Here is a 26,895-nt window from a genome sequence, read left to right as displayed (position 1 = left end):
CGAGCGAGCGAGCGAGCAGCGTTGTTTTAATCTTGGCCCTGGGGGTGAGAAATATCCCAGGGTGCAATGTGTCATGGAGAGAATGTAGAGAGAGTGAGAGAGAGGTCTGTGGTAGGCTTACTTGAAACACGGTCATTATAGCAGCTGGAAACGTGTCAAAGTTGGTGGGAGTGTAATCTTCAAAGATGAACCTAGAGGGAAAGCAAAGAGAATGAATGCAGGGGGAAAAGGAGAAGGAGAAGAGAGGGGAGGTAATAGAGGAGGAGGAGGACAGCTATTTTCATCCAGACTATACTCATTTCCTTTCCCCTCCATCAAAGACACGCGCAATTGAAAAGGAATATTGTTTGGGTTTTTTTCAGCGTATGATTACCGCTGAAGAAACCGCCGGCATGCGTTCAGTCATGCAGTATGAAATACACGTGGCAAATCAGCATGGCAAATCAATGAACAAGGCAAACATAAAGGCAAGTGGAAAAGCTGAGAACTACCTCTGATATAAACCCAACATTAACCACTTTAACCTTGCTGTGTATATATATATATACCCCCAGGGGCCCCTCCCTTTCCCCCCCCCGATTACACCAAATGTCTTCACTGAAAACAGCCAATGCACAAGCTCAGTTTTTAGCTTGTAGATCAGCTATTTCTGCTAAATGTTTACATATTTTCGCCTAATGATTGGCGAATGTACGATTTATGACATGCCCAGAATAGGGACGCATGGGTTAACCCATTCTGACCTGAGATCAGATTCATACGAGGTTTCCACTGGACACACACTGGTCTGATTAACCCATTTCTGACCCGAGATCAGATTCTAAAAATGTCAGTCGTTCTTCGATTTTTCAAAAAATAGCAGACCTACAAGCTCGTAGCGCGCCACTCGGTGGCGCGCTATGAGCTTGTAGATCTGCTATTTTTCAATAGCTAAAGCATAACATGATGCTAACACCAAAATGGGTTCCCGTTCAGAATGGGTTAAGGGCCAGCCCTATAGAGTACTGAAATCACTTGTGCCAAATCACACCTGAAGACATTATTACTCACCTGCCTCCAAAAAGCTGCATGCCCAGCAGGGCAAAGACCACAACGAAGAGGAAGAGAAGGAAAAGCAGGCTAATTATAGACTTCATGGAGCTCATGAGGGACACCACCAGGTTCCTGAGAGACGCCCAGTACCTGGCAGAGAGAAATGCCGCCTTAGTCACATACTTTTATCTAAACAAATAAAACACACGAACGCCAGTGTTGACTTTGTTGATTTCGTCGACTAAAAACTATAAGACTAAAAATGAAATGTTCGTCGACTACCTTTTTTTCCACTGACGAGAACTGAATGGAAACTAAATGAAAACTAAGCCATGATGACTTGATTGTCAACAAATAAAAACTAGACTAAAATGTTAGGAAGGGACTAGTGGACAAGAGATCCAGTATATGTCATTTTACACTTGGTTGCATGCTGAAAATAGCAGATCTACAAGCTCACAACGTTGTGAGCTTGTAAACGGCTATTTTTTTAGCAAGTTTAAAATCAGCCATTACAATGGCATCAAGGCCCGCCAAAATACATTGTAGTCGACTAAATCAACTGTAGATGTAAATCTACAGTCGACTAAAATCTTATGACATTTAGTCGACTAAAACTAGACACTAACACATTCCAGGTGACTAAAATGTGACTAAAACTAAATTAAAACTATTCAAAAGATTATGACAAAAACGAAATAATCAAAATGTGCTGCCAAAAACAACACTGATGAACGCAAAGGTAGTTTATAGCCCTAGAACAAGCAGAAAATGTGTTTTCCTCGTGCCACGTGCTGACAACAACCCCAGCTGGTAGGAGTACTGTATGTGCAGTGACAAATTAGCCTGGCTAATAAGCCAGACTAATATCGCCGGCAGGCACATTTTTTTTTGCCAACGGCTAAAAAAGTGCCCAGCTTGGGACATATTGGGAATATGAATAAACATATGAATATGAAACATATGAATAAACTTGACCTTGATTCGGTCTGGCTTATTAGCCAGGCTAGTGACAAATACCACCTTCACCACCCGGCTTCCATCCCCCAAACATGTGCTACTGGGCAGCTACTTTACGCGAGGCGCAGTGGGTGTCACTTGGGACAGTGGATATCCAGAGCTATCTATGAATCCCAGTATCTGTACTATGGGTAATGGGTACGTGTAATACCCTTTGGTTAGACATAAGGTTGGTGAGGGGTGCGTTAAGACGACCGGATTAAGGTTGGTGCGGGGTGCGTTAAGGGTTGGGAGAGGTTTAGGTTAAGGTTAGGTTTAGGTGTGCTGCCCTGGGGGAGGTTAGGGTTAGGGTGAGGGTTCGAGATAGGTTGTAGGACTAATGACTAATAGTCTAAACTGAGATACAGCACGTATTATGTAGCCTGATAGGACGTGCATTTGCATCATCCCCTACTTGCATTGGGTTACAAGTAGTGTTCGAATGCAGATACTTACTTGGTGATCTTAAAGATCCTAAGGAGTCTCAGTGCCCTCAGAACACTGATGCCAAAGGACATGCCAGGTCGGAAAAAGCCCCAAACCACTTCGAAGATGCTGCCGAAGATCACCTGCACAGAGTAGTCAACCCACACAACAAGCACAGTATAAAACCCCTGTTAAAACACTCTGGCCGGCCAAAACGGAGGTCTCCGTCCTATTATAATAATTACGCCCAACGCACAGCATAGGAGGCCTTTGCTATGTTTCACCAGTTTCAATTGAAACGGACCTCCGCCCTCACGGGGGGCCTTCGAGCGCCGACTGACCGTCAGGTGTCAGTCAACCCCCACCCACCACCCTTGGCCTCTCTCTCTCTCGCTCACTCGCTGCCTTACTCTCTCCCACAATGTTAAGTTACACTTATTTCCTGTTAATAACCATGGGTAAAACGTGCGGCATCGGGAGGTAAAGGGGAGACACTCATCGTGAAGGGACGACAGGATGAGGAGAGGTGGTGTTGTTGCTTGCTGCGTAATTGTCGAGAGTAATGGCTGCGCGCGATATTGAACCGTCAACACTATTGTATCAATACACCTGTATCAACAGAATAATTATGTCATAGGTATATGTAGCAGTGTGGTTTTCGTCGACTAAAACTAAGACGAAAAAATGCTCGTCGACTACCTTTTTTCACTGACGAAAACCAAATGGAAACTAAATTAAAACTAAGCTATGATGACTAAAACTAAGACTAAATATATTGTCAATTTCATCTAAAATCAAATTTTGCTGCCAAAAGCAACACTGATATGGAGGCCTCATATTTGGTCTTGAAACGAGCCTCCAGATTCCTGACGCCCAGGACGGAGATTAATCAAAAGACGGAACATTACCCGTTTCATAACAGAGCGCACCTATACGTCTACAGCCTGGGAGCGTCTATTGAGCAACATTCAATGTAATTTCTGGTTGGGACGTCATCCAAAGTGTTCCTCCTCCCTTTTAATGGGTGGGATCAAAACTCTTAAAACGTGAATAACTCTTAAGATCAATGACTCCAATTCTAACCAAGAAGCAACCAAGAAGCGTTAGAAGCAAATTGCAATCATACCTCCGTCGTTTGTGGATCTCCTCGGAGGTCTTTTGGCTACATGCTATTATATCTAGCTTCTAGCACTAAGCAAGATGGCGCCATGCCACCTTGAAATGGGCTCTGAAGCTGCAAATCGCAGTGTTCATCATGCACACACAAGAATGGCTGCTTTGTGTAGAAAACCTGGCAGGTGCATCTTTTCCCATTTACGAAGAGACAGAGACAATTAAGTTGTATCTACAAAGAAGTACTTCGGAAAAAAAGATGTCCACTCTGCAAGGAGTTCGAACTACTTCCCTCTGGTAGACGGTACAAAGTACCAAAAGATAACCGTAACATCTTTAAAAAATCCTTCATCTCTAATGCCTCGCTAGATTCGTTTTTTAATGTATTTGCCACTGTTGTCCTGCATTTTTGCCATGAAAATAATTGTGTAAGTGTTGTTGCTGTTGTTGTCGCTGTTTGACAAATGACAAAGACAAATTTCCACACGTGGGCAATGAATGAAACTAACGAACTAACTACCCACCATGTACCAGAAATCCCCCCTCTGGTTTGCATGATATTGGACATTATTCCTCTGGGTCATAGATAGTGCATGTAACCACGTGGATCGAGGTTAGGGTCTCCTGTAGGAGAACTCAAACATCTACTGCCCATCCACAGAGGAATCCAGCCCATGAGGCTTCTGGGGTTTCAAGCAGTGCTACTCTGATATCCATGTGCACAAAGCTATGGCAGATTCTCACTGTGAGATGAACAAACCTACCCCACAGTCAAAGCAGTTGAAGGATGAGTGGTAGTAGAGTCGGAAGCCTAGACCATACATCTTCAAGAACATCTCACCCATAAACAGCCCCAGGAAAACAAACTCTGCATAGTCTGGAAGAGAACACAAAGAGTATCAAAGGCAATTACACTTACCGACGCCCCCCGAAAACAATTGTTGTAATATGCATAGGAGTCAATGGAGTCAAAGCATAACCATTAGCAGGAGCTAACATGGAAAAGGACCACTTCACCACTTTTCAACCTATCTTCATATAATAGGTCCTAACTAATAATCATGATAAAACTGGCACGATTTTTAGAAACCGTCTTCCAGTGACATCATCATTAGCCAGATTGTTTTTTAAACATGATTTTTGTATTCCCCATCAATGATGTCACTGGAAGACGGTTTCTGAACTGCCCCACAGCCCTCCTAATGAGACACAGACAGAGTAGAAAAAAAATTGCGCCATTTTTTCATGATTATTAGTGAGGACTTATTATTTGAAGATAGGTTGAAAAGTGGTGAAGTGGTCCTTTAAAGCAAGCAGGTGGAATACACGTTAACATATACAGTAGCATAAAAAAATAAATAAGAAAAACCCACAAAGGAAGATGGAGAGCCAGTCGGGCTGGTTGTGGTGGACGATGGCCACGCAGACGGTGTTGAGCCCCACCAGACTGAGCACGGTCCAGTAGAAGGTGTTCGTCTTCACCATGCGGCGAATGGAGATGCGGAGCATGCGCTCCTTGCGCCGCATGTAAGCAGCGGGGCCTCGCCGGCCACTGCGGAAGTTCACCCTGGAACGAGACATGCCTGAGACAAAGAGAGAGTGTGTTGAGGCTGAGTTACTAAGCCAACACGACGAAACGAGAACACTTCCAAGAGTCGGTCGAATAGGAGTTTCCAGGTCGTTTTTTGTTACATACTCTACTGAACATGAACAGTGGACACAATGTTAAATACAATGAAGAAGAATGAAGAATGTTTTTGTTATTTTTATCGCTCTGACATAACACTTCCCTAATGCAGTGTGTCTTGAACGTTTCCAATTCATGTAAAATGCATGAAAAATGTGCTGTTTTACGTATAGGCTGCTAAGGATTTTGAGTTTTTGACACAGAACGCATTGGAGAAGTCTCATGTAGTCCTCTCAATAGAACAACAGCTTACAGTGAGGTTCCTACTTCCTATCCTTACTGACCTGCAGTGTCCTGACCTTCCCCAGGAGCCCCTCGACGTGCACCCGTCTTCTTGCTGGTGGCTCGCTTCAGCACTGAACGGTTTACGCACAATTAGGACAGAACTGAGGAACATAATAATAATAAACACAGCCTTCACACTGAATTATGAAGCCTGGAAATTAAACATCTAGCTTAGGCCAGTGGTTCTCAAACTTCATCGTATTTGTTTAATTTATTTTTAAGCCGTGACACCCCAAAATAATCATATTTGAACTGTGGACCCCCCAAAAATAATCATATTTGTCAGTCGATGCTTCATATCCATATGAGTGAAAAGGCTGGGGTGAGCGGTTTATTTTTCAAACACAGTTCTTATATGAGGCGATCTAAAAGCCCCCCTATGGAGATTACGATGCATATAAAAAGTACACGAACCTGTGGACTGACGCCCTCTACTGACAGTGATGTCAGGACTTCGGTTCTCTATAGTATAGTTTGTCGTTTACTTTTGATGCAGTACATTTTTGAGGGCCTCCTATTTGCCCAGCTTTGTGTGTGTGTACCACATTTGTGATGATTTGATTGGCCACTTTTGCGTGTTTGTGGGTACCAAACATAGCCGATGATTTGATTGGCTGAGCACGGAAGGTGATGTATGATGATGAATGATGATAAGAGCGCCCCTCACTTCACACAAGTGTGATTTTTATTTTGTTTATAGGTAATAAACTCATAATAAATTCAGTTTAGTTTATTTGAACATCTTCACAGAATAGAAGTACAAACTTTACATCAGCAAAGACCCACAGGTTGAGAACCACTGGCTCTGTGGAACAGTTTCACTGTTCTGTTACCACGACAACAATTATGCCCACAGTTATCAAAGCTAATTACAGTAACTCCATGCAGTTTAGTTGTAGCTACGTTCCTATAAGACAAAGCTGAACAGTATACACTTCGGTTCCCTGCACTGAATGGGGTTCTCCTTGGTAACCAGTATGCCAAAAATAGAAAAAAAACATATGTATAGGCATTGGTCTTTGCGTGCGTGCGTGCGTGCGTGCGTGCGTGCGTGCGTGCGTGCGTGCGCGTGTGTGTTTTACCATCTAAAGCCGATCTACCAGAATTCTTATTCTCCTCGGCAAGCATCACTTCCTCTGTAAAACACACAAAGAAAATTTCGGTTAAATCAGTTCATGTGCATATATTGGACAAAGAACCTCTCAATCAAGGTGGAGTCAGCCTGTCAATCAAACACTGCTGAAGGCTATACCACATAACATACAGTACAATGCATGTACAGTGCCACTCACTCCTACTCTCTCTTCACTGGCTTCCACTGGCACACACATACACATTCACACGCACACACACACACACGCACACGCGCACGCACAGTGAGTCAGTCTCACCTTTTCTCGCCCTTATACCTGCGTGGGAGACAAACACTATACATTGCAACTGCAGTGTGCAACTCGACAAAGCTATTCTATAACATATACATCTACAACACTATACAGTCTCATTTGTGAAGCAGCTAGAGAGAGAAGAAATCAGCAACCTCTTGGTTCCTGCATCATTCTTTTTAAGCATATTTGGATTGGATCTCTCTTTTTTGTGTTGTTGTTGTTGTAGGTTTTTTCTTTCTTTCATTCTTCTCCTCAGGAGAGATGTTCTAATCCAAGGATCAGTGAATCTGCGCAAACACCCCCACACACACACACCATCACCACGAAGACACTCCATCCACTGCTGTTCAAACAAAAAGGTACATGCGGTATAGTGTACCATAGTGTGCCCACGGTAATGCCACCAGCATTTTCTTTATGGCAGTATCGTGATAACAACATCGTTAGTTACATCTTTAATTTATACTGACTTACTATATAGAAAAACACTAATCTCTATCTAAATACTATCTAAATAAATGTTGGTGGTAGCCAACATTTATTAGTTTGTAAAATGTGTAGTTAATGGTCCTCACACAGCCACGGGTTCAGATCCTCACCAACACAGGCGTGCGTTCTTCTACATCCCATCTTGGTTACAGTGGCGGACGATCATTTTCATAAACGCCAGAATGCAGAATCTATAACCACGCCTGGCGGAATCCAGGACTGCGAGGAGCATTTTCATCAATCTCATACTGTGGAGGCGAGCTGTCGATCCGTGTGGGGCCAGGCCCTTCCAGGCCCACTCATATCGAGGGAGAGCGAGGGCATTTTCCTGCAGCGGCTGATGCCAATTGCCGCCTGCCCAAACCCCTAACCCTAACCTCACGGGGACGCCACGGCTGATTTCTAACCAGCAATGCATGTCAGGAGCTACGGGTGAGATTTAACCAGTGACTGAAACACCCTATACCCCAAACCCTAACCCTATAACCTCACAGGGAAGACACTGGGGATTTTTAACCGGCAACGCATGTTTTGGCAGTCGTGGCGTCGGCCGCCGAACAGACCGACACTGCCGCGGAACGGAGCGGCGGTGAAGTATCATAACCCCCCCCACCTTCCCTGGCAGGTAAAGCCCCCCCGGCAGCGCCACAGCTGTTATCAGCAGTTGCTGCGTCTGGACCGGCGGCCACCGACAGTGCCACTCGCTCCTTCTGCTCATGACTGACCCTGCTATAGGTGACGTTGACCTACAGTATACAGTACAGGTACAGCGCATGAAGGATAACGTTTTTTGCCGTGCTGGTCAGTTAGCCAATATAGCCTCGGAAACCCAGGCGTTTTTATTTCCAGGGAGTGAGGAACAAAAAGGCCGAGTCCACTTCAATTCGGCATACAGTAGCGCAAACGTTGCGCTCTCTCTGCTGATTTCTGATCATCTGCACCTTTGTTAAATTGACACACACACACACACACACACACACACACACACACACACACACACACACACACACACACACACACACACACACACACACACACACACACACACACACACACACACACACACACACACACACACACACACACACACACACACACACACACACACTCCTCTCTCTCTCTCTCTCCCTCTAATGAATTAGTCTCATGTCCTGCAGCTGTGTCTAGTTTCTCCCGGAAGGAGCTGCCTATGTCATATTATAGAAAGCATAGGTGAGTTCCAGTCTAGTTAGCCAATGTGTACAGTAATGATCTATTATGCTGTCCAGTACCTGCTCTGTCTATCCAGGCCCGGTAGCCATTAAGTTCTCTTTCCACTTGCTGCTGGCGTCTCAACTTCATGAATGCGCGTCGGTTCTCCACTCTCTCCCTTTCCTTGGCAAATTCCCTGCAGAGATGCATGAGAGCGGGGTGAAATGACAGCCTCTCTCTGCTCAAGAGCGGTGCAAAATACACGTATGATGTGTAGTTATATGACATTCAAGCTGCACTGATATTAACACAGACACACCAGACACACATGTTCACAAATACACACCCGTGCACAGATAAACGTCCACACATACACAAACAAGAGATTTCACACGCACATGCACACGCGCACACACACACACACACACACACACACACACACACACACACACACACACACACACACACACACACACACACACACACACACACAGTGTGAAACAGACGACACTGTGTCTGCCATGCTGTGATTATGCTCACCCTGAGAGCACTCCCAACACCAGGTTCAAGACAAAGAATGAGCCAATAATTATGAGAGGAATGAAATAGATCCAGTTCCACGTGGGACCCAAGGCATCATTGGTCTAAAAAGTAATAGAATGACATGAATATATAAAGCCTATTCAATTCAGACTTCAGCAAAAGCAGCTTGGGTACAACAACAACAACAATCCAAATACAACATGGATATTATTATGATTATTATAATAATGGTTATTATTAGTTAACCCATTTTGGGACGGGAACCCCTCTTGGTGTTTTAGGCATTATGTTATACTTTAGGTATTGAAAAATAGCAGATCTACAAGGTCACAAGCTACGAGCTTGTAGGTCTGGTATTTTTGAAAAATCGTGAAAATGTAGTGCAAATCTTTGAATATATATTACAATTTACAATTTACAATTTAGGCATTTAGCAGACGCTCTTAATCCAGAGCGACTTACATTAAGCAAGAACAAAAAACATGGGGAATACATCACATAAAAACATTTATCATGAAACATGCGTAAGCTAAGAAAGTAACAGTGGAATATCTATAATGAAACTATACATATAAGCTATACATCTATACTACTATGTTATACATTATGTACTATGACGTGCTATGACTACATACAATGCACTTATGCTGTTTACATAACATGCTATAAGTCTGTATCAAATGCTATCTAAGTCTACTACAGAATTGCTATCTAAGGGGGTGGGGTAAGTGCTATGGGCCATGATGGAGTCTGAAAAGGTGGGTTTTCAAACTACGGTGGAAGATTGGGAGTGATGCTGCAGTTCTGACTGCAATGGGAAGTGCATTCCACAGTTTTGGAGCCAGAAGGGAGAAGAGTTTGGGACGTGTGGAGCGTTGTCCCGGCGTTTTTAGTGAGGGTACTTCCAGCTTCCCTGCGTTGGCTGATCTGAGTGAGCGGGAGGGTTTGTAGGGTTCGATCATACTTGCAAGATATGGGGGAGCCATACCTTTGGTTGCTTTGAATGCCAGCATCAGAGTTTTGTATTCTGTGCGGGCAGCGACCGGGAGCCAGTGGAGGGAGCGGAGCAGGGGGGAGACATGTGAGAATTGTGGCTGGTTGAAGACCAAGCGAGCTGCGGCATTTTGGATATTCTTTCAGAGCGAACGATTTTAACTCATATCTTTGCTTCTGGGGGGGGGGGGTCCCTGGAACAACATATTTTCAGATGGGGGTCGGTGGCCAATTACATATAATCTTGGGGGTCCTTAACATGAACATGTTTGAGAACGACTGACATAGAAACACGAGGTTTCTATGTCAGTTTAGGATTTAGAAGGTCGCCCAAATGTGTACTGTATAATCTCACATGAATGAACTCACATTGTAGAGAACGGCCGTCCATCCCTCCATGGTTATGCACTGGAAGACCGTGAGCACGGCAAACAGGATGTTGTCGAACTGGGTGATGCCGTCGTTGGGGCCGATCCAGGTGTCGTTGCAGTCGTACTTCTCCGGACACCTCCTCACCCCGCACGCAAACTCCACCTCCGACGAGTCTACGGTCTCATTTTCTACTTGAGAACAGAGGACGACATAGATGGTTGTTAGAAATGTTGCAAAAAATCACACCCGTGTGAACTGAGTGGTGCAACTCCCCTCTCCCCTCCTCTCTCTATCTCTCTCTCTCATTAGCAGGCAACAGTACAGCACTATCTCTCTCTCTCTGTTTCTGTACAACAGCGGCCCTGCTGGTACTAATAGTCATACTCGTGCTCATTAACACGTAGGCGGACGACACATAGGCTGACACGGACATTGCTGTTCCTTGGAGTGGTTGCACCACTCAAAAACTAAATGTTTATGGATAACTGATTCCGGTGGCAAAGTTGTGTAAAGATGTGATCATGCGGTGGCTATTCCTAGAGCTACTTTCAATCCTGTTAAAACACATACCACTTAAATGACGGGGTTTTCCAGTTGCTTCGTTGATATTGATATTCCTTTTTTTTCATATATTTTTTATCCCACGATTTTGTAACCCATTTTTCACCCCTGTGTCAATCATCTAATGTGATCCTGGGCTCTACACACCCTCCACCAACCTAGTCCCCATATATGGAGGACAAGGGGAGAGCAACGGACTTGAACTCATGCTTCCTTCATGCCTGAGTGTCCAAGTTGCTCCTTTACACCTGACAGGGGGGAGTTTCCCTGGTTGGACGTAGCGTGTGGAAGGAACACGTTATTCCAACCAGTTCCTTTCCCCTCCATCAGGCCCCGGCTGGCCATATTTATAAATTGATATTCAGTGTATTCAATTCTTATTTTAAACTTGGTCCCAGTAAAAAAAAGGAACATCTCAGGTGCAGTATAGTGACTGGGCATAATTTATGTTTTTAAATATTTTAGCAAATTCAACATAAAACAACCATAAGGCGGAACCAGGGCAGAACAAGGCAGAAAGATCCTGCTGGTTACTGTGGTTAGTCAGTCATCAGAAGAATGACTGATTTATTCACAACTTTGGCCATTCATAAAAACACTATTTACTGTTACATTATGAATTATGCATGTCTGATCCTGACTTTTAGTGTAGTGCATTTCCCAGAAGCACTGTTTTGCTTGCAAGTTAGTTAGATGAGCATGCTCAAATAATTATGATGTCGATGATGTGTGATCGGAAGTACAGCTCTTGACCTGTGGTTAGAAGCATTGTTCCTTGCTAGATCTTCTCGAATGTGCCAATAATATGGACTATGGAGTCACATAATTCTGTGTCAGCGGTTCTCAACGTTTTTGGTTGGGGACCCCCGAAAATGCTTTGGCCATGTCTCGCGATTTCAAATCATTGAATCGTATCGTATCGCCATAATGAACCAATATCGTGCATGTATCGTATCGTCAACCATGTATCGTGATACGTATCTTATCGCTGTTAAAATGTATCGTTACGCGGTATAACTTACACCCCTAATAATCAGTTGTCGTCCCTGCACATTTTGCACATGATGTGAAATGCAGGGAGAAGGTAGGGGTTAAATGTTTTGTTCAGGTACACTTTCGACACATAGATTGGCCTCTCTGTACCCATTCAGCTATGGCGGCTGTTCCAAGGTTGCTCATCCAACAATATTTTCAATAAATAAGAGGTTTGCAACAATGTTTTTTTTCTCAGTGGAGTGCTATAGACCTAAATTCCAGTATACAGATGTTAAAAAAATCACACCCGTGTGAACAGAGTGGTGCAACTCCCCTCTCTCTCCCCCTCCTCTCTCTTTCTCATTAGCAGGCAACAGTACAGCACTATCTCTCTTCCTGGCACAACAGCGCCCCTACTGGTACCAATAGTCATACTCGTGCTCATTAACACATACATAGTTGAACACATACATAGTTGAACACCTACATAGTTGAACACGGACATTGCTGGTTGTAGGAGTGGTTGCACCACTCAAAAATAGGAATATAATAGAAAAAATCCACAAAATGTAGCACACCCCAAATTTCAAATCAACAGAGGACAAAGTATAGTCACATTTCCACACCGTTTCTGTCGTGTGAGCAGAAACCTCATCTTTGCTACTTTAGATAAACCTCATACTGAAGGCACAGCGTGTCTCATTTTTACAACATTCTACTAAATTGAAATGGTACCATTGTCAAATTAATGATGCATATATTGCACTTCTCTCCCAATTACATAAAATATTAAAATACTCTTCACCCCTCTGTGGGAGTCAAAAGATTAACCCATTCTGGGCGGGAACCCTTTTTGGTGTTTTAAGCATTAGCTATTGAAAAATAGCAGATCTACAAGCTCATAACTTGTAGGTCTACGTTCAGAGTGAACGTTTTAAACTCAAATCTTTGCTTTTGGGGGAGGTCCCTCTAGTCAGGGAATATTATCAGTATTCCCATCTATATCTGGGAATACATTTCTTACCAAGAATTTTCTTCACTAATGTGTTTGTAAAGGTGTCTATACTAACATATCCCACATTGGTTTATATTCAACCACCCTACGGCTATAGCGGTCAACACATTTGGGCATATTTGGGCAAGTGGCTATGACCAACCAAGGGGGTCTAGGCCAAACTAGGGGTCAAACTAGTGGGTTTTCATGATTCTGAACCCGTTCCAAGCATTTGTTTTGCACGAAAAACACTCGTTTAGGCTAAATTCAGCCATAGAACTTGCCCAAATGTGCCCTAATATCCCCACATTTGTGATGACGGCTATGGCCATTTTAGCCCAAGGAGTGATTTTCGTGCAAAACGAATGCTTGGAATGAATTCAGAATCATGTAAACACCCTAGTTTGACACGTCACATGCTATTTAAAGCATAATGAAATGTAGAACATTATGGTTATAATGGTTGTAATGGTTCTATGGTACCCCAACTTTCAGCAGCTGTCAAAAATATTGAGCACCACCGACACAGAAACAAGAGGTATTTCAGAAAACTGTCAGAATTTAGAAGACAGTTTTTTTTAAATTTCAACGTCAGGCCTAAATGGGTTAAGGAACTCTGTCTCACTCATTTTTATAACGTCATAGTGACACCTCCCAACGCTTTTCATAAGTTTCTCCTGACCCCTCTAACCGTGCTATTTAGGTAGGTAGGTAAGTACAGTAAAAGTAATAATATTTGAGGAGGGAAAGTCAGGTGGAGTGGAGGATAATAAGCATGCTATTCGGGGTAGTGAAGCCAGGTAAAGTGAAGCATATATGGTAAGCAAGCTATTTGAGGCCAGGTAGAACGGGGGATATAAGCATGCTATTTGGGTTGGTGGAGGCAGGTAGAGTGAAGGATGCAGGTCACAGTCCACACCGCTAGCCCGGAAATTGCTGCTATATAATTCTATAAATCTGAGAATGACATGTGGAAAAACTCTGATTCACTATGTCAAAGAGAGACTCGGAAACGAGAGCAACCTCTCTGACATTAGTCTGATTAACAAATTAAAGAGAAGAATGGTCGAATGTCTTACGAATTACGATTGTTTTGTTTTTCCCCATGTGCATTTGTTTGTGTTGGTTCTGTTGTATTTTATACTGCTTTTAAACATGTATAAACAGAACACCTTTTTTTATGTCATTATAGTGGGCGATAGCAGCCAGTAAATACTGTGGTGTGGCTTACAGTGTGTGATTACAGAGCAGTTGTTGACTAATTAAGAGGTAGCTAAAGTAGCCAGCGGGGAGCATCAACTTTAATAATACCTGTTGGCAGGCTGCTAGATGTAGCCTGATCAATGAATGCTTCAGTTCCTGAGACAAAGACATCCACAACGCTCTGCGAATTGAGTTAACCTGACATGCAGTACACCAGTCATGAAAATGAATAACAGAAAACAACAAAGATAGCACAACATTGAGCTATAATGTTTCTAAACCACTCAAATCAGAGACATGCACAAATAAGGTGCACCGTAGATAACTCCTGTAGATGGTTTTATATACTGTAGAGTTGTTCCGATACTGATATCAGTATCCGAAAAGCTGCCTAAAATGCTGGTATTGCCGGAGTACGTGGCTGAAATTCGTCCACCAAACACAGTTGCTGCGGACGGTGTGGTACAATTTATGACTGAGGACTATAGGTACCAAGTTTAGGAAAGGAACCAAAACAGCTAGTGACCTTCAACTGTTTGCAGAATGGTTGTGTACCAAACAAGGTTAAGGCCTTAAAGGACCACTTCACCACTTTTCAACCTATCTTCATATAATAGGTCCTCACTAATAATCATGATAAAATGGCACGATTTTTTTCTACTCAGTCTGTGTCTCATAGGAGGGCTGTGGGCAGTTTAGAAACCGTCCTCCAGTGACATCATCATTAGGCAGATATTTTTTAAAACAAGATTTCTTTACAAAAATGTTTATATTTTCATTATCGTGAGAACGATGGCTTCCATTTTCGCATTGCAACTTTTCAGGACTAGAAAGCCTGCAGTTTCTATTAGCTTGTATTCCCCATCGATGATGTCACTGGAAGACGGTTTCTGAACTGCCCACAGCTTTCGTATGAGACACAGACCGAGTAGAAAAAATTGCGGCATTTTTTCATGATTATTAGTGAGGACCTATTATATGAAGATAGGTCAAACTAACTGAAACATGTAACACACAAAATGACCCAACAAGGACTGACTGGGGAACAACACTCATACACGAGGGGTGATTACAAACGAGATATAGCCTACAGCTGCCGCGGACAGGGACACAAAATAAGAGAACTACAGATAGGGAAGATAATGCACACAGAAGACCTAGACAAGACAATGAATGATGCACAAAGTGACACAGAAGTCTCAGTCATACTCACTCACACATGGCATGTTCTTAAGACTCTCAAGTCAGTCAATAGAGACTGAGGATAATCTCCTTGCTTTCGCTGCTAAAACTGGGTGGAGACACTATTAGAGAAACTACATTGCAGAACCAATCCAAAATCATTAGGATGATCCTATATTGGGGCCGGTAACAAGATTTGTTTTAAAAGCAGTGAGTATACACAAAGATTTGGCTATAACCTAACGCTGAGGCGGCTGTGGCTCAGGAGGTAGAGCAGGTCGTCCAATGATCCCTGGGTCGGCGGTTCGAATCCTGGCTCCTCAAGTCGAAGTGTCCTTGGGCAAGACACTGAACCCTACATTGCCTCCAATGAGTTGGTCGGTGTTAGCTTGCCACCATTGGTGTGTGAATGTGGGAAGTGAGGACGCTGGGGTCAAATGTTCGACGCTTCACCTCCCAATGTATGAATAAATTAACCATAGTAAAGTGCTTTGAGCACTTGGAAAAGCGCTATAAAAATGCAATTCATTCATTATAACGCCATTTGGCTTGCTGGGTTAATTCAAAAATCTTCAATGAATGTTGGCGGTGTATAAGGATGTTACCATGGATGCTATCTGACGGCAGGCAGGTGTGATGAAGCTTTCCACTGTAGAACTCCAGACCGATGATGGCAAACATGAGGATGGCGAAGAACAGGAGCAGGCCAATCTGGAGCAGTGGGATCATGGCCTTCATAATGGACTTCAGCACTATCTGCAAGCCTGGAGTATAGAGACACACACACACACACACACACACACAAAGCAAAGAGCGTCAGAATTATGAAGCGCAAGCTAAGAACTGTCCTGGGCTGATATAAAGCGTTGCGTCTTTCTCTCTTCTTTTTTTGCCTTAAATGATTGTACTGGATGAATTAATTATCTAAATGATTATAGACCTGCTGTATACAATAGATTAGTGGCTCTCAAAGTGGGTGCAGTGTTGTTTTTGGCAGCAAATTTCTATTTTAGTTTTAGTCATAGTCTCTTGAATAGTTTTCATTTAGTTTTAGTCACATTTTAGTCACCTGGAATGTTTTAGTGTTAGTCTAGTTTTAGTCGACTAAATGTCATAAGATTTTAGTCGACTAAATCTACAGTTGATTTTACGCTTGCTGAAAATAGCCGATATACAAGCTCACAACGCGGCGACGTGTTGTGAACTTGTAGATCTGCTATTTTCAGCATGCGACCAAGTGTAAAATGACTTATACTGGATCTCTTGTCCACTAGTCCTCTTCCTAGCCCTTTAGTCTAGTTTTTAGCTGTTGACGAAATTGTCAGTATATTTAGTCTTAGTTTTAGTCATCATAGCTTAGTCTTCATTTCGTTTCCATTTAGTTTTCGTCAGTGAAAAAAGGTAGTCGGTGAATATTCTTCGTCTTAGCTTTAGTCGACAAAAACAACACTGGTCGAGGGTCCCTCACGGGGTTCCAAAAGAACCCTTACGGGTCTGTAACTTTGTCTCTCTGAAAAGGTTTAAGAACCACTGTAATAGACAATAGTTACATGAGATAGAGGAAAGCAGCATGACTCACTGGGGATTCCGGAGACCAGTTTAAGAGGTCTGAGGACCCTCACTGCCCTCAGGGTCCGCAGGTCGACTGGGATGTTCATGTGAGCACCAGCAGTGGCCAGAATCCTGAAGGATAGCAGACCACGTGCACACACACACACACACAGACACACACACACACACAGAAGCATACACACACCCACACATTTCCATCCAAACATTTCACTGTACAGTGGGGAGAGAGACTGTCAACCTCTCTTTTTACAGCGTGACTCCTATGGGCCGACATCATACCAGTGGCCACCATGAAGACCAACACAACAGTGTTCAACACACCGACTTGCACATGGAGGTAGTTCACGATGCATAAAGGACACCAGTGCCCATAATTATGGGCCAATGATGTCATCAAACTAAGGATGAACCGATATATCAGTATCGGACGATATTTGCCGTTGTCGGTCAATGTCGGTATCTGCAAATTAAGGTAAACGATGACAAACGAGATAAAGTGCCCCCCGGGGGCACAGGTCTCAGGGCAGGTCAGGTTGTGGCCTCCTGGTGGCACTATAATAGGCCAATGGGAAAAGGGTGCCATTTCTTCTTACGCCTTGGATGGCAATTGGATGATTTGAGGCATTTTGTTCCAGAAATGGGTTTTTGCAAAAGTCCACCTGTTGGGTGGCGCTATAACAGGCCAATGTGAAAAGGATGGGATATATTCCTCAGCCTAGTAGGAAAGTCTGTGAAAGATTTCACGTAAATTTACACGCTGCGTTCATGAGGCTTTTTGTTCAAAACAGGGCCAATCCTGCAAACTTTGAAAGCCAATGGGATGGAATATGAAATCCGTCTTGAACACATGACTATAGAGCACCGCAGTCCCTCCCCCTTTCAGAAAAACGAGTGGCCCAGGATATGGAAACCCAATGCATTCTCCCATCAGCACTTCTTATTTAATTTATTTAAAGACGGTTACGCCGCGGACAAAGCCAACTCGGATCGTGACAAATCATGACAATGAACACAATGTTTTGGGCCGATCAAATAATTTATAAGACGATAAACAAAACAAATAGTGTTGTCTCCTGACTTTCTTTTCTTCTTTCTAATGATTTGATCGGCCCAAAACATTGTGTTCATTGTCATGATTTGTCACGATCCGAGTTGGCTTTGTCCGCGGTGTCTTTAAATAAATTAAATAAGAAGTGCCGATGGGAGAATGCATTGGGTTTTCATTTCCTGGGCCACTCGTTTTTCTGAAAGGGGGAGGGACTGCGGCGCTCTATAGAGATAGTGTGTAACGATTTGTGGGATTTTTGGACAGAATCTGTTGGAGTAATATGAAAACATGTGTTTTTCAAAAGTCGGCCTCCTGGTGGCGCTCTAACAGGCCGTTCTGGAAAACTTGGAAAACGTTGTTGAAGTGGGACTCATGAAGTGTCCCTGGGACTCATCTAAAAGACCATCCCTGCATCCCGGGACTCATTACATTGAAAACCTATTTACATCACTGCATATCTTATGTCATCTGCAGCCTACCAAGTTGTAGATTCTTCTAGTAATTTCTTACTATGATGATTTATTTTGTTTCTGCACAAAAAGCGGGTAATAATAATAACACCAAAAACCAAATAAACAAATGTCTCTATCAGCATCGGCTATCGACTACGTTGTTATTTTAAACATGGCCAAGAATGTCCATATGGCTGCATCGCTACATCAAACCCATTGGCCTAGACCCGTAAGAAGGGCAGTGTGTGCTGGGTGAGCGGCCTTCATTGAAAGGAGTGGGCAGGGATAATCTAGTCTAGCTCAATGCTGGCCTCATAGAAGCCATCCTGTTATGTCTTGTTCATTTATGTCCCATTACAATTTTTCTTGAAATGCTTGAATGAATCTTTTTGTCCATGTCTGTGGCAAATGTTTGATTAAAGGGAGAAAAAAGGAAACTTTTTTTTTTTTAATGTTTGGTATTCTGTTCATGTAATGTGGCATGAAAGCACTAACTGCACTAATAAGACCCCATTATTGAAATCCCCAAAATGGAATAGACTTGGACCATGCGGCACAGTCAGTGGCGTTTCTCTTTTTTTGTTTTCACCCAGTGTCAATTATCTACTGCAATCCTGGGCTCTACACTCCCTCCGCCAACCTGGGGAGAGCAACGGACTGACCTCGTGCTTCCTTTCAATGCATGAGTGTCCAAGCCGCTTCTTTTCACCTGACGGGGGGAGCTTCCCTGGTTGGACGTAGAGTGTGGAAGGAACACATTATTCCAACCAGTTCCTTTCCAACCAGTTCCTTTCCCCTCCATCAGGCGCCCTGGCTGGCCAGGGGGAGGCAGATATCACTGCATGTTTTTTGTGAAGGTAGGAGAACATGCAAACTCCACACAGAAAGGCCTTTTCGCCAACCCCGCCTCGGGTATGGGCACTGATGACGCGGAGGAGAGAACACGCGCCCAGTGTCCCCAGCGGGAATCGAACCCAGGACCTTCTAGCTGTGAGGCGACAGCACTATACCGACTGTGCCACCGTGCCCCGTCAGTGGCGTTTCTGGCCGTCCCGGCACCCCAGCTCTGCACAGTTTTAGAGAATAGATGTGCAGTGGTGTTTCTATAGGCATAGAATAGTCGGTGGTAGGCAAGAAAACAACAATAGCAACTAGCACAGCAGTTTTGGAAGGTGGGTGAGCGCACTGCCAGTCTGTAGCCAATGAAAAGTTCAAAGCAATCAAAGGGCACTTTAGGAAGAGAAAAGACTGTGATGACCCCTGCCATGGCCATCATGAAGGGTGCTTGCTTGGTGTAAGGAACTTCCCTTCACACAATTGTACACAAAAGTAACAGAGAAAGCATGCTGTCAATTCCACTCCACAGGAGCAAGTCGGTCAGTTACGGCCATGCAAGAGGTTACGGAATGTACTTCTGTGCGCTGATGGGTGTTGTTGGTCTTAAAATTAGGTATGGTCTGGCACAATGCAATCTTAGGCATGCACAGTTTAAAAAAAACTTTAAAAAAAAAAAACTATTTCGATTTAGACCAGCCTCAGATATTTTCGCACTATTTAGAGAGTGCATTATTGTGAGTTCAAATGCACGCACAATTATAATCCATTCAACATGGTAGATGACATTTCTGAAAGACCTATGATTGCATAGGACAAGTGTCCATTGCCATCAGCCATATAACGCCATGCTGGGAGCTATAGCATAATAAATGTAAATAGTTTTTGTGCTCAGAAACACCAGACAAACTACAGGTTAGTTATACACATTTTAACTACCACAAGTGAAGGTGGACAGTTGTACCCCTCTACTCAACTGCGCCCCATGTCTTGGCCGTAGTGTCCTTTTGCACATTTTGGTTAGCATTTTAATTGTTGTAGTTTCTTTTGTACGGATGGTATAGTAGTGTTATGAAAATGCACTTAAAAGAGTTTGGGGGGGATGAGGAAAAGCATCCAAGTGAAGCGATTGAGGAAAAACTGCAACAATTAGGGCGGCAGCTCATTCATGTTAAAAAAGCTGCATCTACATTTACAATGATGTAAAACACAGCAGCGACAAGACAAGAACACATAGCAGACAAAGGGCAACCCAGTAACAAAACTAACAGTCACACAGGTTTGGAGATGATTATTTGTGTACACTAAACAAAATAGCTGAAAGATAAACTGATCATGTCTGCTCTGTAGCATACTGCTGGTCCGGAGTGAGTGGGTGAGCAAGAGAGTGAGAAACTTATGTAATTAGCTAAACAGACTCTTAGTTTTAACAGAGATAAAGGACAACAAATCCACATGCACCTAGCAGCCTTCTGTACTCACATCTGCCCACTCACTCACTGATATCTCTCCACCTACACACAGACATCGAAAAACAACATTCAACCAAGAAGGGAGGAATCAACACACAGTGAAATCCTTGAGTTTCAATGTAACCACTTAAACCCTGTGTACTTTGTCGATTCTATAGACCCCTAACTGGTCTATACTTGGCCCCCTCCTTTTTTCCCCCCATCTACACCAAATCTACGCAACATGGTTGTGAGCTTGTAGATCTGCTATTCTTTGCCAAATGAATTATGATGGCCTGTCCAGCATATGGACGCTAGGGTTCAAGTTGTTAACACTCTGGATTTTACTGCACATCTTTTCAGCCTGCATAAAGAAGTCAGATATGACATGAAAAATTAAACTACAAGCACACCTTCATTGGTAAGAAAAGGTGTTAAACCTTTGTTACAGTTTTTCCTCAATCGCTTAATTGGATGCATTTCTGAAATTCTTCAAGATATAGTGCCTCAAAACCCCATACCATTGTATTGGCAAATACACAACACAGTTGTCATAGTGTGGATGCAATTTTCATTCCACTTTGATATTCCAGTCAAAATAGATTGCTTTTTCCCCCCTCAATTGACTATACGTATGTACTGTACATTATCCATTTGCATAGACACAGTTGTTCATTGGGTAATCCAATGCAGATGTAGTGGTTTAGACCAGCACTGGGATGGAACCCACTCATACTGTAGATATATATATTATTTAAATAGATGCCTCATTGGCCGCTGCAGTTCGTTGGAGACAAGAGTCTCCAGCGTAAGGTGGAGGTCAAGCGGAAGTGCTGAAGGCACGCTGCTGCTGCCACTCAAATGACTACTGGCCAATCACAGCACGTCTTTCGGTGGAAAATAGCGAGGGCGAGATGGATAATATGGCCGACGACGGGGGTACCCCATACCAACTTGAATTGACTGTACTGTTTATACGCAAGAGGGGTCGACGAATGAAACCAGTAACCACTATTAGATACGTCGGTATGAAACCCCAAAATCCATCCCTGCATAGTGCATACCGGGACTCATTACATTGAAAACCTAACCTATACATCACTGCATATACCTATATGTATCTAATATTTGAGTCTGTGCAAACAGACCACTAGGAGGGGGCGCGCCCAACGCGTTTGCACAGCTTTTTGAAAACCTTACTTATACACCACACCAAAATTAAAAAACTAGTCACCAAAAGCTAAATCTCTACAAGTCTGCTCTCAGCTATATCACCAAAACTCATACTGTTTTATTTATTTTCATAAAAATGTTAACTTCCTGCAGGGATAGGTGTGGGAGTCTGCAGCAAAGGCCATCAAACACTTTCAGGCATATACAGTAGGAGTAGTGTACACTACTGTAAAATGAAATGAAAATTGTGTCAGGCTAGCCTAGGTTTGCTTGTACAAGCAAAGCTAGCCTGACACAATTTTCATTTCGTTTCACTTCCGCCAGAACATGTTTTTTAATGGCGGTGGCTAGAAATTCAGGGCTTCAGCGGTTGAGTCAGGCTACAAGCAAACAAGCAGCTCTTTAGAATTTTACAGTATACAGTATACAGTATAGTATATACTGTATCTGCCTTGTGGTAGTCTAGCACACTAACACACACGCACGCATGCACGCACGCACGCACGCACTCACAAAGGAGATGCATACATGGGCACAAATAATTATAAGTGCATTGGAGTTACACTTATAAAATCATGGCATGAGCTTTCAAGGTACAGTAGGCATGTCACTCACCAATTATAGCAGACACCACAATACAAAATGCACGCACGCACGCGCGCACGCACACACACACATACACACACACACACACACACACACACACACACACACACACGCACACACACACACACACACACACACACACACACACACACACACACACACACGCGCAATGTGACACACACACTGTACACACATGACACACACACACACACACACGCACACGCACACGCACACGCACACACACACACACACACACACACACACACACACACACACACACACACACAGTACGTACAGAAACAACAAAGTCCAATTGACATCAGTAGTCTCAATTGCAGTCTATATGTATCTAGTACCTACATTCAATATTTAATATTCATTATACAATGACTACCTGCATTCAAGCAGCACACAGAGACCGATTTCTTCCTGACTTCGAGGGTATCACTCACTGTTGTGCTGTTGCACATTATTGTAACAAAATGAATTCATACATGCATGCCCAGAATGCGTCAATCTCTCCCACACACCTACACCTACACCAAGAACACAATGGGAAAAAAAACACACCCAGCATCATGTTCTGAGCACACAGTAATGAACAGCTCAAACATTGTTAAAACGTGGAATTAACATGCTAATGATAATGACTACACATACAACAACTGTACAACAACATGCTTTGGGCAGCTTGCAAAACAAACTGTGATATCATAATAATACTACATTGTTTGGGCATATGCAAAAGAGGCATTTATTTGGGATTAGTCCAGGGCAGGGGCCATCACCATGCTGGCTTGTGGTGAGAAATGTTGTAAAATATCTATTTTGACCACAAAAATAAAACATTTAGCAGTCAATAATATTATCAGACGCATAGACCCTAGCTGGCCTAAATGTATACTAATGGACTCTTAATGTGCTACACATTTTAAATTCAGACAGTATTTCTGGATTTACGAAATCAGTGTCCTACCTATGACAACTAACTTGGAACCGATAAACCAGCTGTTTATCCAGTTCAATTATGAATAATGGCAAGATTAGAAATGAGACCAACACTGCCTTCCTATAAAATTCTTGACACTATCCCCACCGTGGGGAAGAGTTCTAGTAATATGAGCTATTAATTGAATTTCTATAATTATTTGGGGGGTCTGTGGCATTGGTAGAAGACTTTCAAGTACCTATTTTGGGGAGGAGATTGGCGTGCAGACCGATGAATTGAAGATTTAAAAGGAACCCTGGCTGTTTTAAATATGCCTTAAAACATTATTATTGCCCTCTACAACTAAAATAAAATTAATAAAAACACCAACCCTAAAAAACGCTTTGATGCTCATATTAACCTTAGGAAGTATTACGTTTTTATTTTATTAGCACGTTCATTCCATACATTCCATGTGAGGTCCACACACGGACATAATTATGTCATCATCAACTTGCGACAGGAGCAGTCCCTATTGAGTGAAAGATTATCTTTTTATGACAGAAATAAAATATTTAAGGTGTTTTTATTTTAGTTTAGAGGCAGCCGATATCAATCCTGTCAGTGTATACTATACATGCTGTTACGTGGCAGAGCCAGTGTAGCGGAGCGCACCTGCAGTCATTTAGATATACAAAGAATGGTCTTTATAAGTATAAGTCATTTTACACTTAGCTGCGACGCGTTGTGAGCTTGTAGATCTGCTATTTGCAGCAAGTGTAAAAACAGTCATTACGACGGCATCAAGGCCCGACAAAATACAGTCGACTAAATCAACTGTAGATTTAGTCGACTAAAATCTTGTGATATTGAGTCAACTAAAACTAGACTAACACTAATCCATTTGGTTCCATTTGTACACTCTCTGAGTTACAGACCCATAAGGGTGAGGTTTAATTGGTATGGTTGGCTCACGGTCCCTTTCCTTGTCCCAGAACTGCAGTACAAGGTGTCTGCCCGCACTTTGGGAGACCAAATATCTATGTTGATCCAAGACGTCACATCTATGAGGTTTGCCGGAGGATGTAGTGACCATTTTAGGAATCCCAGTAAATCAGATTTGGTTTTCATTCTAACTTGGTTGTGTTTGTCGCTATACACACTTCTCACTCAGATTAACATTTTTAATTGAGCTCGGCGTCCCAACAGATTACCTTCCAGCGAGTCATTAATTTCTAAATGGAATGAATGCCGCCAGCGTTGGCCCAGTGGCCTTGTTTTGATTCCCAGCCGGCCCCTGTGACACATGTGCACTGTTTCTTTTAAGTCTGACTTACTTCTGCTGTGCCAGGAGAGAGAGAGACAAATAGAGAGAGAGAGAGAGAGAGAGAGAGAGAGAGAGAGAGAGAGAGAGAGAGAGAGAGAGAGAGAGAGAGAGACAGAGAGACAAATAGAGAGAGAGAGATAGACAAATGGAGACAGACAGACAGACAGACAGACAGACAGACAGACAGACAGACAGACAGACAGACAGACAGACAGACAGACAGACAGACAGACAGACAGACAGACAGACAGACAGACAGACAGACAGACGAGAAAATGTGTCAGATATACTGTAAGTGGTATACGAAAAAAAAAAATATTATTTTCATATCAAGGTCCATTATTTATTCGGCATTTGACCCACGGACCACCATTTGATGACATTTAGCCTCTCAGACACAAAACTTAGAATATTTGTGTTATCATTGAATGAGATTTTGTCCACAATTCCATGCTGTATTGATGTTGATTAGGAGAGATAACAGGCAAACATTGATCAAAATAACAATTCTTCAAATTGTGTGTAGACTTCTTGTAAATTAAGTAATACAGATGCTTAACAATACTTTTAACTCTTGAGAATGTAAAATGAAACCAAATGGACCCTGAAGAGTTAAATATCTAATTAGGGTCCCATTTACAGACTCGGTTACGGACTCTCGTTCAGCTGGGGACCACCTGGAACCCTCTCAAGGACCACTGGTGGTCCCCTGATCACCGGCTGAAAACCACTGCTCTAGTTGTATGAGCAGGTTCATTTTAAGCGGCACAGTGACATATTTCAAGACAAGGCAAGATGTTACTATGGATATTAATATACAGACCTGTGTGTATAATGTGGAGGTCACTGCCCTCCATTTTGGGGCGGGAACCCCTTTTGGTGTTAGCGTTACGTTATATGCTTTAGCTATTGAAAAATAGCAGATCTACAAGCTCATAGTGCGCCACCGAGTGGCGCGCTACGAGCTTGTAGGTCTGCTATTTTTGAAAAATCGAAGAACGACTGACACGGAAACCTAGCTTTTTCAGAAAACTGTCAGGGTGGGTAGAAGACATTTTTAGAATCTGATCTCAGGTCAAAATGGGTTAAGCGGCACAGTGACATATTTCAAGACAAGGCAAGATGTTACTATGGATATTAATATACAGACCTGTGTGTATAATGTGGATCACTGCCCTCTTTTGAAACAGCCCTGAAAATCCACCTTTCAGGAGGCCAAAGGGGGAGGTAATGACCATTTCTCCCTTAGAAAGGTATCTTTACCCCAATTTCTTCCCTCTGTACATATAGTCTTTTATTTGTGACCGTACGTCGCATTTACTATGAAAACATGCACTTCCACATCAGTCCGTCCCGTCCGTTCGTTAGTCACCCCACGCCTCCATATATGGTCATGCCTCATGACATCACGTGACGTCACTTGACAACACGTGACATCATCAGGGATCTCAATATATATGGGCATATACTGTATGTAGTCATCGCCATGGGGCCCTTCTCCATATATGGGAATGTCAATAATAAAAGCAACAAAAAGATCCATATATGGGCATCGTCGTGACGGTCTCGTGATAACCAGTGTGGTTGCCGCGACGCGAATCAGACTTGCAAATGAACCAAGTTGGTACAACACATGGATCTCCAGACGTGGAGCTGACTATCATCACCTGGATCTCCATATATGAATATGAAGGTCACGACACTGACCTCATCAAACCCTGGATAGCCATACATGGTTTGACATACTAGATCTGCATATATGGAGCCGGCCAGCAACTCTACATCTGACCTCATCGACACCAGATTAATAGTTAAAACTCCTGCTTCTCAACTGTGCCGTATTAAGAAGCTCTGTTGTTTCAGCAATTTAATCATTATACATTTGCATTTCCATATTCTTTTACTTTGCTCATTAGTCATTTCTCTTCATATGTTTCAGTTTCAGTTATTATTATTGTTATTAGATATCTAGCCTATCCTTCCATTCCGTCTCCCTTTGAGAACAGTGAGAAAGCACTATTTTTTGTTGACATTCTAACCGCGATACATCATCAATTTGCATACTTCAATG

General features: G+C 42.9%; 1 protein-coding gene across 1 annotated transcript in view; it reads right to left on the bottom strand.

The window, feature by feature from the left end:
- The window catches only part of LOC308326256 (voltage-dependent R-type calcium channel subunit alpha-1E-like), a gene marked incomplete at its 3' end in the record, with an annotated part of 70,112 nt that overhangs the window by 25,864 nt on the left and 17,353 nt on the right, over positions 1-26,895 (bottom strand). The window contains exons 5-16 of the mRNA XM_080779063.1: positions 17,013-17,116; positions 16,039-16,197; positions 10,516-10,706; positions 9,151-9,254; positions 8,691-8,806; positions 6,625-6,678; positions 5,542-5,613; positions 4,944-5,180; positions 4,335-4,447; positions 2,488-2,600; positions 1,051-1,182; positions 122-191 (exon numbers count right to left, since the gene is read on the bottom strand). Coding sequence (XP_080635189.1) covers positions 122-191; positions 1,051-1,182; positions 2,488-2,600; positions 4,335-4,447; positions 4,944-5,180; positions 5,542-5,613; positions 6,625-6,678; positions 8,691-8,806; positions 9,151-9,254; positions 10,516-10,706; positions 16,039-16,197; positions 17,013-17,116 — 1,465 coding nt within the window. The remainder of the gene's footprint in view (positions 1-121; positions 192-1,050; positions 1,183-2,487; positions 2,601-4,334; positions 4,448-4,943; positions 5,181-5,541; positions 5,614-6,624; positions 6,679-8,690; positions 8,807-9,150; positions 9,255-10,515; positions 10,707-16,038; positions 16,198-17,012; positions 17,117-26,895) is intronic.

This window comes from Protomyctophum bolini (assembly GCF_963924005.1).
Source record: "Protomyctophum bolini genome assembly, chromosome: 12".
In the NCBI taxonomy this organism is placed as follows: domain Eukaryota; kingdom Metazoa; phylum Chordata; class Actinopteri; order Myctophiformes; family Myctophidae; genus Protomyctophum; species Protomyctophum bolini.
This window is presented reverse-complemented; position numbering and strand designations above follow the sequence as displayed.